Consider the following 18,699-nt stretch of genomic DNA (forward strand, 5'->3'; position numbering starts at 1 on the left):
TCTGTTACATTATGTTTCTCTTTTAATTAAACATAAATATACACAAACTCGACATAAAGCTCGATTGTTAACCGCACACATTCCTCCACCAGAGCAAACAAGTCTTGTTTTCAGGCAAAAACTTCAAGTCCTTTTGACGCCCTCTGTTATTTCGTTTGTAGCGTAAACTGTAGTCGCCCTAGTATCCTGACAAGACCGCTAACCCGCCCTTACGCTAATAAGTGATATGCAATAGAACGCCAGCATACCCTAACCATGCGAAACGCTATGTCCTTGGCGGTTTGACACATAAGTTATATTACTAACACAATGCGTCTCCTACACCACAGAATACGCTAAATATATTTGTTTGCACCAGCGACATAACAGTTGTTTCGCTTTGCAGTACAATGATCACTGCCAATGCAAATCACGTGATAACGTGATCATGATCATAATCATATGGCTTTATTTAAACAAACAATATTCTTAATTAGTTCAATTACTTGCAAACTTTTAGCTTAAAAACAGCTCAATTTAATGAGATTAAATAAATTTTGGCATATATGTGTATATTTGTTTGTCAAAACAGCTATTGTTTTGTATATAATGGCAGAATATTTCTTTACCCATCAAAGGATTTCACTGCTTAAGAGATTGCAAACAGACGTCATGTCGACCTCCAAAAATAAACTCAATCACCTCTATTCATTCATCTCATGTTATCAAAGGACACTATTTCATATTGAGTATCAATTATTGCTAATTTGTGTTCATTTTTGGTAAGGATACGTTGGATCACCCTGCACTAACCATTTCGAATGTTCCGACCAAATCAACCTGGTTTGTGTGGATAATGCCTGCAACTGTGCATATGGCTTAAACCGCAACGGGACAGACTGTGCGGGTAACCTAGGTAATTATGTTTCATACATTTTATTGTGCATTATTAGGTGAGATTTAATTGATATGTTACAGTTTGAAAAGAAACAGCACTGGATAGCATTACAGTGCACTGAAGGTTTTCACGATTAGTTGGCTATCTAATTATGATATGCAAGTATCATTTGAGTCATAGCACCACTTGTGCTTGCTTGCGAGATATTACTTTTACAAATTTAGGTGTTTCCTTAATCAATGGCTCGTCACCATATGCGGGAATCGTTGATGGACATACTGGAACCTTTTGTGATCTTGGTTTTAGTGAAGAAGCGGCCAACGTAACCTGCACTAGTCTTGGATTAGGGTGAGAACTTTGAAGATAAGTAAATGACCTATTTCTATGTAATCTATTGAAAGGCTTATAACACACCAGTTCGTCCAATCCTTAAACTCAAGTTATACTTCATTCCATATAATCGTTAAGGTTCGTTTTTGCTGGAATATATACGTACTTATTTTAATATATGATCACGCATACGCCATAACGTACGATATATGTTCCTTTATGTCGACTTTCCACACACCACAACATGTTTTCTCAAGGGTGTTACTTTCTCCTAAAGAATTAAAGGAACGAGGAAGATTAGTTGCTTAAATAAAACAAATTTTAGTATTTAAGCAATTTAACTCATTGACAGAGACACCCACCTTTGCATAACCATTTCAGTGAATACAGCAAGCCTTACCCTATGCCTGAATTAACTAACGGTGAAACGCCAACAGTGAAGAAGATCATAACGTGTACAGGATCAGAGAAAACTCTGGAGTTGTGTGACATTTCTGAAATTGAGCTAGACGGTTGTGAACCAGAAGACGTCGTTAGCATTTAATGCAAAGGTAAACGCTAAACAAAAATTAGAAGTTAATCTTTTTCAAATAAAAAAAAATAAAAAATAGTTCAATTGAAATTACGAGGACAAGCCCAGTAGCAAAGTGACAATGCTCAACACTCACTTAAGGCAAAATGCTGAGACCTAAACGTCACAATATGCACATAACTACGGCATATCAGTCACTGAACGAGAACCAAAAATACTTTGGAAAGAAAAAAAATGAATGAAAAACATATTCAAATTACTAGTCGAATATTGCTTTTGTACAATCTTTTGTTTAAAACACTGCTGACTGATCCATTGAGTATGATTGCTTGCTTGGAGACCAAGTATCGTTTTAGCTTTAATTTGGATTTGGTCAATATTGCAACCTTTGGTTAATCTAATCTAATTGACAGCTGGACCTATCAAATTGGATCCATTATACGATTATACGATAATGCATATGAAGGAGAGTTCAAATATTTCGTTGACGGTTTGTGGAGGAGCATTTCAAATCGAACATCAAAAGTGACTGTGAAAAAAGTTTGCGAATTTCTCGGATTTGGGTATGTGTAATTATGACATTTCCCGCTTGACTTTGAATTTATAAGCAAATATACAGCAAATTTCAGTATGAATCTAAAACAATGTATGTTAATCAGTTATTTCTCTACTAACTAATATAGTATGTTTCTAAAAAAAAGAGCAACAGTACGACACAAACCTTCACCTCTGGGAATTCGTGCGATCACCGTGCACCCTGCACTGGCGCTCAGTCTGCTTCTGCGGGATTTTACCGCGGTCATCCTGTGCTCAAGCAGCTTGCAAACACGTTACAATGCAAAATATCATTAGATAACTTATAAAGAACGCTATACGGAGTAAATATGTAAAACGTTATTGGGCTTTTTAGGTTTGTGGGATTAAATTTCGAGCAAGAGTTCCTGCAATCGGGCAAAGATATGTTTTCAGTGGACTGTTATGGAACTGAGACAGACATTTCACAATGTCAGTGGACAAAGGAAAATAATGACAGAGAATATCAAACGCTGCACCTTTCCTGTTCGGGTATGAATTATTTCATATATTGGGAAGCTTTTTGTGTATCAATATATCTATTATGTTTATTTTCAGATGTTATTTAACATTTAACGTGGAAAGTAATCTACATATAATTTTTGAAATGCTAACGTTATCGCTAAAACAGTAGGCGTCACAGAAAGTCCCTCGCCGCTTTGAGAAGGGGCGACAAAAGAATGTTGACAATATGCCCTATTCATTACTTAAACCAGCATTTTATTAGCAAACATGAAATGGCTTAGGAATATTTAAGAATAAAGCAACCTTATGTTAGAGTATCTGTTATTCGTAGTTTAAATGTCGATATAGATTTACAATGTTATGGTTATAGGCGGTGGTGTTAGCATCGTCGAGTAAAATGTTGTCATTCGATACGATAAAATGCTTATTGAAATATCCCTCTATTGCCATTTAAGACTATGAAATAAAGAATGTCCGCATTATTGGTCAGTCTGATGACGTCGGGTTAGTTGAAGTCTTTGTAAACAGCAATTGGAGGACAGTTTGTGAGGCTGGCTTTACCAATTACTCTGCAAACCTGATATGCCAAGAGCTTGGATTCAGGTAAAACGTTCAACCAATCTGATGTGTCAAGAACTTGGATCCAGGTAAAACGTTCAACCAATCTGATATGCCATGAGCTTGGATTCAGGTAAAACGTTCTACCAATCTGATATGCCAAGAGTCTTGATTCAGGTAAAACGTTCAACCAATCTGATATGCCATGAGCTTGGATTCAGGTAAAACATTCTACCAATCTGATATACCAAGAGCTCGGATTCAGGTAAAACGTTCAACCAATCTGATATACCAAGAGCTCGGATTCAGGTAAAACATTCTACCAATCTGATATGCCAAGAGCTCGGATTCAGGTAAAACGTTCTACCAATCTGATATACCATGAGCTCGGATTCAGGTAAAACATTCTACCAATCTGATATACCAAGAGCTCGAATTCAGGTAAAACATTCTAACAATCTGATATACCAAGAGCTCGGATTCAGGTAAAACATTCTACCAATCTGATATGCCAAGAGCTTGGATTCAGGTAAAACGTTCAACCAATCTGATATACCAAGAGCTTGGATTCAGGTAAAACATTCTACCAATCTGATATACCAAGAGCTCGGATTCAGGTAAAACGTTCTACCAATCTGATATGCAAAGAGCTCGGATTCAGGTAAAATGTTCTACCAATCTGATATACCAAGAGCTCGGATTCAGGTAAAACTTTCTACCAATCTGATATGCCAAGAGCTCGGATTCAGGTAAAACATTCTACCAATCTGATATACCAAGAGCTCGGATTCAGGTAAAATGTTCAACCAATCTATTTGTTCTTTGGCTGGTTATGTTATCCGTGTTATCCATGCATGAAGCTTACTACTGTACAGTATTAAACAGTTTTCTCTTGTTTAAATCTTATGAAGTAAGACAAAAGGATTATACTCAATAACGTCACTATCTTTTGCGACTACCGATTGGTATACATCTCGGGCATATCATTTTGATTTTCGATGCCCAAGTGTTTTAAACCTGATAAGGGCTTTATTTCTTCTATTTGCATACCCTTTTGCTAAGCGTTGCTTTATTAAACATGACACCTGTATATGTTTTCAGCAATGCAAAATGGTATACAACTATGGATCAATCGAACAGTGATACTAAAGTCGTGTCATTGATTTGCGACCAAGCTGATATATTAATACGAGATTGTGAAATTATACCATTGGCATATTATACTTATGGATCTGGTGGTTGTTCTGGCAACGGGGTATCTATCGCATGTTCGAAAGGTTTGTATCAGTGGTATCTGCATCGTATGTAACATTTTTGGGAGATGCTCTTCGAATAAGTATTTGCTGTTGTTGTATTGAAACGTATAATTGCTACCAAAATATAAAATACTGCTATATGTCTAAGTAGTAGTTGATCTTACCTTAAAGTACTTTTAAATATGTCTGGAAGTAAACATCTTTACTGTCCAGCAAGGATAATGTTGTGTACTAAATCTAAGACATGTATCTTCATTCATAATGTCTGCAGATCAACCAACCAGCACCGTTTCGACAGTAACACAAACTACCAATGAGGTCCTTGATATGTATCTAGTTGTGATTTTGATGTCCGTCATTGTGGGTCTTGTGTTATGTCTTCTTGTTGGAGGATTGTTTTATTGCAAGCTGACAGGCATGTACCATTGGTAAAAGTATCGGTCAGCTATTATGAAATTATATTTGGATATACATCTGTTATTGTATACAAACATATGTGTAGTACGAAGGTATTCCAGACCGTGTTTACAACTTTCCAAATAAACCGGAGTTTTTCAAGGAATAAGAATAATATTCTGAAACATGAAATAAAAAAAAACACCTAGTATATACAATCGCATTCAACACTGTATGTTGTTGTAATATACTTAGATGCTATTGCTAATACTACTTCCTATTTAAATGGACGCATTTATTTTGCATTGATTTTCACAATTTAGTTAAATAATACGATACTGCTATGACCATGTTACATGTATTGTATTCAATAAAATTTAAGGTAATTTCATGTTTTACTTTTCTCGATAGGTAAACTTTGTTTTTCACAGCGACACCAAAAGCCCATCGAAGAAAGGTATGATAACAATCATTGGCGTGATACAATGCTTAAGCGTTATTTATTGAACAAATTAGCAGAGTTATAATGCCCACCGCAAACGCAATGGCTCCAAAACTCACTTACGTGTTGTGTATGGGTGTGTGCGTCTAAACAGAGTTTATTGTTGAATGTTCGACTACCGGGCTTGTCTAGGTAGTTTTTATTGTGACTCAACATTGAAAACTGTAAATATGGATGCTATTGTGAAGTAGACACCAGGAAAGTGTTGATGGTGGCAATTGCTTAGTATGACATATACTAGTTTTATTCTTAAGTGGTTTGTCAAAAGATAAGATATTATACTGATGCCGTTTTGATAAATTAATAAAAAAATAACAATGTGAATCTCAAGTTCAGAATCAAGACGTAAGTTAATACTGACTCTAGTAATATTAACCACGGACACAGTTAAATTGTGGTGCAAGAGTGTATTCGATCCATGGTTCATATTAACAAACGTTCTGGTGACTGAGTTCTTAGAAGACTCGAATTTTTCTTCCTCCAAATTAGTGATGGTAGAAGTATTATAAAGGTCAAAGACAGCATGTATTATTATATGTTAAACTTTACTATTTCAAACCAACTTAAGATCAACAAATTACGCTTAAATTTGTTTTCAAAATGCTGAAAAACAATGATATAACAGCGATATGCCATCGGTATTTCGTTATATAGACAGTTTCTATTTATTTATTTGATAATAGATTTTGGTAGTTGTTTATCATTGTCGCATTACAGGTTGATAGAACTATATTTTGATTTTACTGTTCGAATTAGGATTCAACGCACATAGTACAGTGCTTAGCTTCCCTAGTTGTGAAACAAACAATGTAACAAGATATCAATGACCTAGGGCAAATATTTTGTATCGCCTTCAATTTTTCTATTTCGGAAAGTCTTTCAATAAAAGATTGAGTAACCGTCTAAGAACGGTCGAAAAAAAAGCTTCTTTGACCTTAAATATTAACATCATGATTTCAGTGCCCAACCGAGTTCGCAGAATAAAACACAATCTGGAGGACGTTCGCCGGTGTCCGTTGTTAACAAAAGAGGTGAATGCAAAGGTGATGACGAAGAGTACACGACTATTGATGACTCTGATGATCTTGGACTGAATCCCCAGAATGAATATTATCAACTCAGGAATACAAACGACGGTAAAATACATACGAACGATTCGAGAACGAATACTTCTGATGATTATTTGCAACCGGTCATGGGGAAAATCACATCGGATGCAGATGTCCAGCTTGATGACGACGGCTACTTGGAACCCGTTCCAAAAGTTCAAGCAGATGGCTATATTCTTGGAAAGTTTACTGGTTAGACCCGGATACGGTTGTTAACTCATTAAACATTTAAAATTAGATTTTTAACAAAAATGAATGTATTTTACTTGCTTTAACAATTAATATGGAAAATAAGATTCATCTACGGATACCCAGGCGTGGAAAAACACAACTTATATTCAACAGTTAAGCATACCTTTACTGACAAAGCGGACACATGCTAAGCCTACTTGTAATGGATATATGTGCAAAAACAATAGTACGTCCTGTGTGCTTCTATGTTTATATTGTTTTATTGAAATACGTACACACAAGAGATGAAATATGGCTTTATTCCAAAAAAAAGTGTACATTAGATTTGATTATTGATAAGTACTTTTTATGTATCTTTTTTTTATATGCATAATAATGATTCTATGCGTTTTAATATAACGTCTGTATAATGCTTATATATTGCTGTCTGGTTGTTTAGTTCATGTCAAATGCTCATCTATATAGCCTTGATGTTGAATATAACCTAAACGCTTAAGAACTGATTATGCAAAACATGTATATATTTTGTCTTAAGACAGATCTATCGAGCAATATTTAATCCAATTTAGCTTGTCAATTAAGTCACATGCAATCCAATAAAAACATGTATATAATAGCATAAGTGGGTGATGTGAGGTAAATCCATACAAACATTTGACTAACAAATGCTATTCATTTTCATTTATTTGTTTCTTTTGTATAATCAACACTAAGTATTTGTATATCTTTTGTTTGATAATATTCCTGGGTGGTTTCATATTATGGTTGTTATACAAATTTGAGTATTACTTCATTTCATATGCTTATATGTAGAGCAATATTTTTTTAAATAATACTGGCGAACTTGTTTTAGACTGATGATCTTAGCATGTATATATTGTTTCCAAATGCTGAGCCTGATATAGTCTCCAATTTATAGAGAATACATTGTTAGTGCCTTGGATGGAATACATTTATCCGGCAAGGGGGGAAGAATCGGGTGAGCCGGGGCATAAATTACCTTGAAATTATCAAGTATCTTTTAAACATGAGCGGGACAACTGGTTTGCCTGTTAACATTGACAAACTTGGTGTCTAAATACCCATGTTTAGATGTGTCGAAAAATAGTTCTCAAAACTATTTATTTGTATTCAATATGTCTTTAGTCAAAGTTATTGTATTTTAATACGTCAAGATCTATTCAAAACATAAACATTATTGAAAGTGCATAAATGTGGTTTAATCACCAAACATTATAAAATCATTCAACAATTATTCCTCAAGTCACATGCTTCAACGTACACAAGTGTGTTAACAAGTTATCGCTACGTGTTCAATTAGACTGAAAATAATAGTTTATGTTTTAAATAAGGTCATCTCACATCATTAAATCATTCAAATAGAAACAAAAATAAAGGGCTAATAAAGCGATCGGTTAATGCTGAGATATTACTTTAAAGCAGAAAAGATTGCCATTTGTTTATTATAACATATTTACTACACCAAAGGGGCCAAAATAAATGCATATTGTAACGATACTTTAACGTTCTTTATCATTTTTTGTTGAACTTGTTTGTTTAATTCTAATGCAATTCCTATTTTTAATTAAACTTGTAACATGTTTGTGATCATTTTATGGTGTTGTAATCAAAATAACGTAATTCGTGTATCTTTTATAATTCAATATAATCGTTGATAAAATGCCGAACCGTAAACTAAGTTATAAATTTAGATGTAAACTCTTATAATAATTGTTTATGTTCAGTTTATCTAATAATAAATATTGAAAACATAATGATCAAACCATGTCTTTGTTATACAATATTTGTGGTTTTGGGATATTTGTTAATTGGAGAGTTCTGCTCTAAAGTCATTAAAAATCTCATTTGTTAATAGCACAAAATTTTCGAAGCAATATCACTGCCCTTCTCTCAGACTATTTTTTCAAACATTACACTCAATACATTAAAACTGTTAAAATTATATTTCGTCGCTAAATTTAAAATGTTTAACATGTTTAAATAGCGCATAATGGTTTCCAAGCTTATAGTGTGCCCATCTTGCATGTAAAAGTCACGTTATACATAGCGATATCAGTTTTATGTCAGTTTTGACAGCTTCTGTTCTCTTGCAAGTGTATCATCTTTTGACTAGTCCCTTTAAGCACTACACCGCAAACAACTATACTCTTGAGAACCGATCACATTTCCTACTCCTAAAATATTCCTTTACAACATAACACCGCCTAGGTATGAACGTTAAAATGACCTATTCCTCAAACTACCCTTTTTAGTTATACAGCTTCTGGTTTTAAACGATAACATCGCCTATTTACCATCCATCATCTGCTGGTTTGAACCGATAACATCGGTATTCCTAAAAATAATTACATATGCTGGTAACAAGAACATTAAGTGGTTGAATAGAATATGATCCCCAAGGATCCGAAATCAGGTAATGGTCCACTTATATGTTGCCATCCTATTAAAAAGCATACGGTTTTTCAGTGATATCACCAATGGTGAATAAGGTGCACAATTGCATGCAGAGTATATAGTGTCATAATCTGTTTGGGATTTACTTGTGTACTAGTGGTATACATCTATTTACCGAGACTGAACAATGGTGTTTGCAGAAAGGTAAAAGTTTAGTGTATTATTGCAGTAAAATGCTGCAACACTACTTAACTAATGAACATTTTAAATTTCGGAATACATCATTAATACAGGTCAGTATGCATCGGTAAGGTCTGATTAAAATTTATACATCACTGGTATCGAGAGTATACTAATGTCTTGAAAATGATTTATTATTATGCAAAGTCATAATCGACGATGTTCAAAAATTCATTCAAATTGCAAGCTGTTTAAATTGTGTCACAAACAGATTTGGATTTACTTGTGCATCAGTTGTATATATTTTAACAAGGGTGAACAATGATGTTGGCTGAAAGGTAACAGTTTAGTGTATTATTGGAGTAAAATGTTGTAACGCTGTTTTGTATATTATCTTGTGGTGTTTGACGACGTTTAAATTTATAAGTTTGGAGGTCAATTTTTGAAACATATCTTTAAATACTAATTTTGAAAAATGACTTGAGATTAATTTATCCGTTTATATGTTAGTTTTACTTTGTTCTTCATTATTTTCAAGTTGATGCTAGCTCCTTATAATTTTAACCTTAATAATACATATAACTGTTTGGACAAGTATGAGGTTATGTGCGCCAATTTCTCTATGTAAATAGGAAATGACGTCCTGATCATATTACAAAATTATGAAGTCATTTAATTACTTATGTTGATGTTCTAACCTTTGATTATGTATACAACTGCAATATATTAGCGTTTATTTGTTTTGATAGACATTTAAAATAATCAATCATTCTTGTTTCATTAATTAAATAATCAGACAATAATTAAAAACTACGTTGACTAACCTGTCTGAAAAAAAAATGTTTTTACAAGTCAGGAATACTTGTTTTAACCAGTCTACAATAAAACAAATACCTGTATGTAGTGTATGTTTTAAGGTCGAACGAAACGACTATTTAATCTTCGTCCAAGATATAAGCCAAGCCAATTAATTCAAACGGATGTCTGCTTTATCTAGTTATAGACTCGTTAAAATCAAACCAGGGGAGAAATATTTTAAATTAGATATAAATATTTAAATAACTTCTGGTCACGAAAAGTTTGATGTATAAAAGGCCAGACCATTTTAATCTTTTCGTCCGACGGATTTACAAAAGGAAAGAAATGGAGCTAGCAAGCGGGGAAAGGGTAAAGTTTCCATTTCACTTAAAACAGTAGCCAGCGTAGATGCACTCATTTACTTTCAATAAAATTAATACTAAGAAGGATGGTCATGAACAGTTACTACAGTATTGTCTCTCATAAGTATAAGTTATATGAACCACCCGAAAAAAAAAACAAGTATGCATACAGACTTTTGGAAGTTGTCAGTGGCATAACTAAGCATTCTTTTTGCAATGATACATAAAACATGGATACACTTAAAATTAATATTAAAACGCTGGTCGTGAACAATTACAACATAATGCACCCTTAAAAGTATAAGTGAATTCCACCACCAAAGAAGCATTTATTTTTTACACATACTTTAGTCTTGTTGAAGTCGCAGGGTCTTAACGAAGTATCTGCTTGCTTTGCTACAACTAGCATGGCTTTATTTTGGTGTTACCAAATTCCATTCGTGTTGCACCTTGCTTACTAATTGCGCAAATTGAACTTTGGCCATTATTAAAGTTGCAACAACAAAACAAAACAATGTGGACCCAGTGTTCAAAAATTGAATTATACCCTGTTTAGAGGATAAGATAAGGGCAAAAAAATATTGGACGAACAAACACAAAAGAAAAATAACTCCACAAACAGAGTCAACTACAAATACCAAAACGAGACACAGCGCAACAATAAACTCAAGCATCAACACCTAGCAAATTCAAAACAAGCGACACAGCACTGCAAAAAACACAATGATCAAGGTTTATCAAACACAAAACAAGAGATACAGCACTTCAATTCAACACAGGGATCAAGGTCTATCAGACCACCAAACAAGAGAGAGAGAGAGAGAGAGAGAGAGAGAGAGAGAGAGAGAGAGAGAGAGAGAGAGAGAGAGAGAAAGAAAGAGAGAGAGACAGGGAAAGAGAGAGAGGGAGAGAGAGAGAGAGAGGAGAGAGAGAGACAGAGACATGGAGAGAGAGAGAGAGAGAGAGAGAGAGAGAGAGAGCACAGCAATGCAATACAAGGATCAAAGCCTAGCTAATACCGCAACCAAGATACACTGAGCTGCAATACAACACAAGGATCAGAGCCTAGCTTATACCGCAAACAAGATACACTGAGCTGCAATACAATACAGGGATCAGAGCCTAGCTATTACCGCAACCAAGATACACTGAGCTGCAATACAACACAAGGATCAAAGCCTAGTTAACACCGCAACCAAGATACACTGAGCTGCAAGACAACACAAGGATCAGAGCCTAGCTAATACCGCAACGAAGATACACTGAGCTGCAATACAACACAAGGATCAGAGCCTAGCTAACACCGCAACCAAGATACACTGAGCTGCAAGACAACACAAGGATCAGAGCCTAGCTAACACCGCAACCAGATACACTGAGCTGCAAGACAACACAAGGATCAGAACCTAGCTTACTCCGCAACCAAGATACACTGAGCTGCAAGAAACTCAAGTAATAATGCCTTGCAGATACCATACAACAGATACAGCGCTTCAATACATCAGGGTGCTCACCATAGAAATATAAATACATTCAAACTGAACATTTAAGCCTCATGAAGCCTTAAATCAACCTTTTTTGTCATTGTGTCATTGTTATTTGCATGTTTCATTCAGATGGCTTGTGTTTATATCTGCGTTTCTGGCGAACCTAATATCGCTGGGATTAATTTTCTCCATGGGAACATTATTGTCAGATATTATGGACACATTTAACGTATCCCGGTCCGATGCTGCACTTGTGCAGTCTGTAAACATTGCAGCCAGTCTCTGTTCTGGTAAGTTTAATTTTTGTATTTGATAACCAAAATCAAGTTTTAGCTTGTTAATAATTAACAATGACAATTATAACGTCACGCCCAGTGGCCTTGGGGTTGCGTTTAAAGGCACAGTAATAACAGCCAAACAAGCATCCTGCAACAGCCTCTCATTATTCGTCATTGTTAAATAACACGATAACCTCATTGGCTCTTTTGATAATCAAAACTCAGAAATCTTGAAAAAAACAGTAAAGCTTACGCCTTTTATGTTCCAGGCGTCTTCCACGGAGCTCTGCTTCAAACGTTTGGTGTACGAAACGTTGCGCTGTGCCTTTCCTGTATCATATCTATAAGTTTTGGCATCAGCTTTTTTGCTACGTCAATAACATTTCTAGTGATATCAATTGGAATATTTGGAAGTAAGTACTGGAGAAAGAGAAAAAAAATCGGATAATAAGCTTCTTTCAATATGTGTTCATCCGTGTTCCGTATATATGTCAAGGACGGCATTGGTAAAGCGCTATTCAGTATTTAATACAAATACTATATCTATTTCATAGGTTCATCATCCATAAAAAGTATAATTATCCTAGTGGTGTCCAAACCTTGATACGATTAATACTAAAAAGTATTGCTAAATATTTTAAAAGAAAACATGTAAATAACACATTCAGCTATTGCCAAGTGATCGTTTTAGATTTTTAAGTTATGTTTGCGCATAGAATGGTTTGAAGAGACCCAAAAGTGTTTGGTTACTAGGCATAACATTTACATATGAATGGTCGGTTAAATACCTTAAAAATATGTGTAATTGCTTTTCCTCTGCTTAATTGGTATAGGTATTCCAGTCAGTGGTATTTTCATATCAACTGCCGCTGCTACCGGTCGTCATTTCCATGGCAAACAGGGACTATTTCTCGTATCTATTGTCAATGTTGGATCAGGCCTTGGTGGAGTCATTTTCCCATACGTCTTTAATTATATGACGTAAGTGTTTACGTATTCATAGTATGTTTTGTTGGCTTGATTGGAATATGCAAAATCATTTTAACTATACACTTGTAATTAATTTAAGGAACAATAACAGGATTATAGTACAAACATTATATGACATGACCTCACACAAATTACAACAGAATTTCATTCAACTGGATTATTTACATAAATATGTCATGTATAACATACAAAATGTCTTAAGGAATCCAAGTAATGGAAAGTATTGAAAATTACGGAAGTCGGCGATTGCATTTCCCCCCCCCCCCCCTTGCCACCCATGTTGAAAGAAGTGATTTTTGCATATCTGCATAAATGGTCCAGTACTATCCACAATCTACAAGACACTTTGGTTAAAAGATATGATTTTGGATTCAGTACAGTGCATGTCCCGGTTTTATTTTTCCAGTCAGCTCCTTCTGTAACACTTCTGATTTATTAAAAAAATGTTAGCACGATACTACAATGACTTGCATAGCATTTTGAAAGTTCATAGCTTCTGTATTTTATACTATTAAATGTTGTTTCAATATGTTTCTAGCTTCTTGTCAATGCATTATGTTTAAAAAGATAGATAAGTCTTAACGACATATTGTACTTTTGTATCCGTATATTCGGATATCCATACTTTTCGGATTATTTTTCTTATACTAGCCTCATTTTTGTAACATTCAATTGAACAGTTGGTTCATTTGTGTTTCAAATATGCAAATGATACTTGTTTGGTTCTTTATGATAATTACTTCATGATTTTACTAGATTTTGATTCAAACATTTTACTTTGTGATCTTAATAACCTATCATTTTTGGAATTTCTGAAGTTTATATTTTTTATTGCAACAATCACAAAATTGTCATTTTGGATGATGCCAGTACCTGGCAACTCAACTAGAAATTTGGAAAATAAACTTGGAATGTTCCAATGGCATTTTTGTTAACTGATATTTTGAATAATCATGTGTTTTATTCGTAATCTACTCGGATACACGTGTGCAAGCGAGTTTTGAAGCGGGAAACCATGTTTTCAGAGGAAGTGATCACCTATGACTGACAGTAAATCTGATCATTGAGCTGGTGCTAATGAGGAGTATTAAGACCTGTGGTGGCCTCACAAGAGGGATTACAGAGCAGCAGCGTGTAACATGTCTCTTTGCATTGCCAGCTTGTTTGAAGTCAACATTACCAGTCAAGAACTAAAAGGAGTCAACTTCAACACTGGTGAGAATAACAAGAACATGACAAATGCATGACAAGCACGTGATATGAAGGAGACACACTCAGTTCTGAACCATCTCCTTAAAGGAAACACATTCTGCCCAGATCCAAGCATGCTAAGTAGTGTCAGGAATGGGGTCCATGCACAACTTACTGTAAATGTTGACAAAGCGGAAACCATGAAGGATAAGGCAACTACCGTAAGCACTCAATCCTCAGTGAAGATTTACGGCGAATCAATACAGGTGGATCCTCGATCTTTTCCAGCGACTCACAGTTACTGCAAAAGCATCACAAGATCTGGCATCAGTGTTCAAGTATGAGCTATGCAGTCACCAACCAGCACTGTTTGATACCTCACTGCTGCTTCGATGGCCACAGAAACCAATGACTTTTGATGAGGACATGCCTATTACAATGAAGAAAGATGAGTTCCTCGGAAACAACAAGAACAAGCAACAGTTCATCAACATGCTCAGTTGGCTGCCTGAAGAATACAACCTGTCGAATGTTTTATGCCCAAGGTGATGCTGATCTTCTCATATATGTGTAAAGAGTAGAGTCTGCCAACTTAACAAACACTGGCGACGATACAGATCTGCTCATACTCCTCATCTAGCATACCAACCTTATTCACGTGACCTTTTCTTCTAACCTTAGCCAAAGAAGAGCACGAATAATTCAGATGTATGGAACTTTACAGTTCTCAAGCAGTATCTCTGTCGCAGTGCGTGCACTCACATACTCTTCATGCATGCAATCCTTGAGTGTGACACGACTTCCCGCCTGTATGGTATTGGTGAAGGAGCCGCACTCAATAAAGTCGTATCCAGTTATTACTTTCGTGAGAAAGTAACAGTGTTTGACACACCGTCAGCATTAAAAGCAGATGTTATGGCAGCAGGAGATAATGCTTTGGTGTGTTTGTACAATGGGAAGCCGGGTGACTCAACTTTATACGGAAAACCCGTTTTAATGGGGAGGTGGCTACTACAATTTCTCATTAACAGCAACAGAGCCTAACACGTTCTTCAGCAGATACATAATATCACAGTCTCCGTGTAAACTAACAGGTGCAGCAGTGGAAGGGAAACGTTGATGATCTTCTACCACAAAACTGGGAATGGAAAGAGAGTAATAGGGTATTTTTCCTGTCCGAACTGACTTACCACCAGCTCCAAAGTAACTCCTGCAGGACATCAGATGCAGCTGCAAGGACAGATTGCAGCAGTCTGAGGTGCACATACAAAAAAAACCCCATAAAATTGCGTGTTCTGTTGTATGTCGCTACTGCAAAGGATCAGAGTGTGCTAATTCATTTCAAGAGGCTGAATGTGATACCGGTGAATTTGACGATCATGAAAACAGTGACTTAGCAACCAGACAATGTCTGACATTTTAACAATTTATGATGCCATATTATTAAGTATAATAGTGATGTTTCTTTAATATATGCTTTTGGATTACGACTTCTTATCGTTATGCATTATTATTGTGTTGAACATCAGTGCATGCTCTACGGAAGTATATAAGTCAGGCTTTTGTAAGTGGAAGTCATCTAGAGGTCTTATATGAAGTCAATGGTCACCTAGTTAAACCATATTCCTAAGCAGCTATGTTTTAAGCTATAGATATATTGTTAGAAAGTCGCTAAATATCCCATTATAATGTAGCAAAAAGTGGTACCGAAGTAGGGTTTTGAAATACGTTCAGCCACTTGGATTCCTTGGGATTTTTATTGGTAATATATGACACATTGAGCTATAAACACATGCCAGATATTCTGTTGCAATTTGTGGTAGGTTCTGCCCTTATTTGAAACAAAATGACTGTACGTTTATGGCTGTCGCATTATACGTCAAAAGGGAATGCAAATGATATATTTCTTTACCTTCTCTGAACGATAAATAATATAATAACTAATGTCAAAATATGTTTGAAAACTTTGGAACACACAAATCCTTGTTTCAGGGACAGCTTTGGGCTACGGGGAACATATCTGATCACAGGTGGGATTTTCCTGAATATAATACCATTGGCATTGTTATGGAACCCACCTATAACAACGAAATCGAGGCCGTCAGCTAATTTGAAAGATTTAACTGGTGTAGAAAATAAGGCTTATAAGGTCAGTAGCGGTGAACTTGATAATATACGAACGAACAATGGCGACGTTATTGCTATTGAATTCAAAAAAGTAACATTTACTTCTGTAAAAAGCGAAAATATACAGGCGATGGCGAAGAATATACGCTTTTCATAACAATGAAGAAACTTGTTACAGACAAAGCATTTATGTGTTGTGCATTTGGACTTGCAGCAGCATACTCATGTAACACAGTGTTTTTGGTGTATGTGGTCGACGCACTTCAGGACTCGGGGCTATCTGAGACCAGTGCTACTCTAGGTCTACTTTTATTGAACCTGGCAGGCATTCTTGGACGTTTTCTTCCAGGCTCTTTGACACAAATTAAACATATAACTGTGTTGACAGTTCCAATAATTGCATGTATAATGATTATATTATCGCAGCTTGGATTAACAGTACTTAATAGTACTTATGCACATTTCCTGTCGTGTATAATAGCGGGAACAGCAATTGGAATGTTTGTGTCTACTTTTGGTGTGGTTACTTTGAAACTGGTTGGTATTGAGCGACAATCAAATGCAATGGGACTATGTTTAAGTCTCTCGGGGATAACAAACGCCTTTTTGGGACCATTAGGAGGTATGTGCTATTATAGACCAGAGAGGGGTTTCTGATAAGCAATTAGACCGAATGTGAAATTGCTCCCCTTTTAATTCTGCATAAACGCAAAATGAAAAAAGCAATACTTAACAGTGCGTGTCTTTTACATTTTGGTTAACATTATATTATGTGAACATCTGATAATAATTAAAATACTATGTGTTTCCATTCGGATTAGTTTCTTGTTAAGGTATTCTATGTAAAATAAAGTTCGGTGTCTGGTGATTCCATATTTTTTTAATAGCATTAGAAAGGCTAAAACGATGTCTATTTAACTATTGTTACAGTTGTGCTATACATATCATTATGACGCTATTTTGGCCTAAAATATTGCCAACCCGTTCATTCACTTCAGTTAGTTAGTTGAAACAAAGAACAACAAATGCAAATAGCCATAGTTTTATAATATTCTTTCGGTCATTTTTAATACTATAAATCAGTATATTTCAGTCATTGTATTTTTATACTAGAAATCAATTGAAACCAATATTACCAAGCATCAAAATTGAATATTGCTCCCAATGGCTGGATATTACAAGAACATTTGAACATCTGATACCATAAATGTAATCAAATTGGTTTTCAGGCTGGATCCGAGACAATTCAGGATCTTATACGATTCCCTTTCTACTTTCGGCCTCCATGGAAGTCCTGGCGATCGTTCTACTGATTATGGCTCAGTTTTTCCGATCCAATGATCGAAATAAAAGGACAGTGAACAGAAAGAAGTATGTGTTCTATAACACACGGTTATGATATGCATTGTCACTAGTTTGACGGCCTTATTTATGTTTTGAATAATCAAACGAACGCTTAAACAAGGAAAATCTAACTAGCCAAACACTAACCAGACAAACTCGTGCAGCAAAGATATAAGTGATACGCAAACACATCATTTCATAACATTCAAACATCGGTTATCACTTAATTTAATGTTGAACATACTTAACATGATAAGTGTAATATCGTTTGAATGCCAATAAACGAGCTTGAATTAACTTCTTGTTCATTATTTAACTTCAGGACGACGGAATGTGATTATTGTTAATACTTAGTCGGTCAACAAATAACTACTGGACATTGATTGTCCGTTTACTAACAATTAATAATACGATTATATTGTAACAAGTACATATAATTTACATAGATTGTACATGTAGCTGATACTCATTGGTGCACACTCTATAGCTGATACTTTTCCCCCGTTACAACGGTTTCCGCATAATCACATGTACAGTGATCAAAAGTGCCCGCTTTGCAGCAGGTACCCTCCTTGTAACAATTGTTCCCGCTTGCTCACATAGTTGTACAATGATCCTAGGTGCACATTCTGTAGTTGATACTTTCCCTGTAGAAATGGTTTCCGTTTGCTCACAAAGTTATACACTTATCTTTGGTGCACACTCTGTAGCTGATACTCTCCTTGTAACAATGGTTC

The 18,699-nt window shown here is 35.3% G+C and overlaps 1 protein-coding gene and 1 long non-coding RNA gene across 2 annotated transcripts; both read left to right on the top strand.

Annotated features, from left to right (window-relative positions):
* The first annotated feature begins 769 nt into the window (after positions 1-769).
* Positions 770-2,187, top strand: LOC128223751 (uncharacterized). Its single transcript, XR_008259345.1, has 4 exons — positions 770-895; positions 1,102-1,225; positions 1,589-1,758; positions 2,153-2,187. It is a non-coding gene; the product is annotated as an uncharacterized LOC128223751 (long non-coding RNA).
* A 1-nt stretch (position 2,188) lies between these two features.
* LOC128223740 (uncharacterized) lies at positions 2,189-8,299 on the top strand. The gene is made up of 7 exons (XM_052933104.1): positions 2,189-2,302; positions 2,650-2,804; positions 3,233-3,380; positions 4,437-4,612; positions 4,863-5,006; positions 5,399-5,444; positions 6,450-8,299. Exons 2-7 carry the CDS (start codon positions 2,699-2,701, stop codon positions 6,793-6,795), a joined length of 966 nt encoding a protein of 321 aa, XP_052789064.1. The 5' UTR covers positions 2,189-2,302; positions 2,650-2,698; the 3' UTR covers positions 6,796-8,299.
* Positions 8,300-18,699: the final 10,400 nt, after the last annotated feature.

The sequence above is a fragment of the Mya arenaria genome, chromosome 17 (assembly GCF_026914265.1).
Source record: "Mya arenaria isolate MELC-2E11 chromosome 17, ASM2691426v1".
NCBI lineage: Eukaryota > Metazoa > Mollusca > Bivalvia > Myida > Myidae > Mya > Mya arenaria.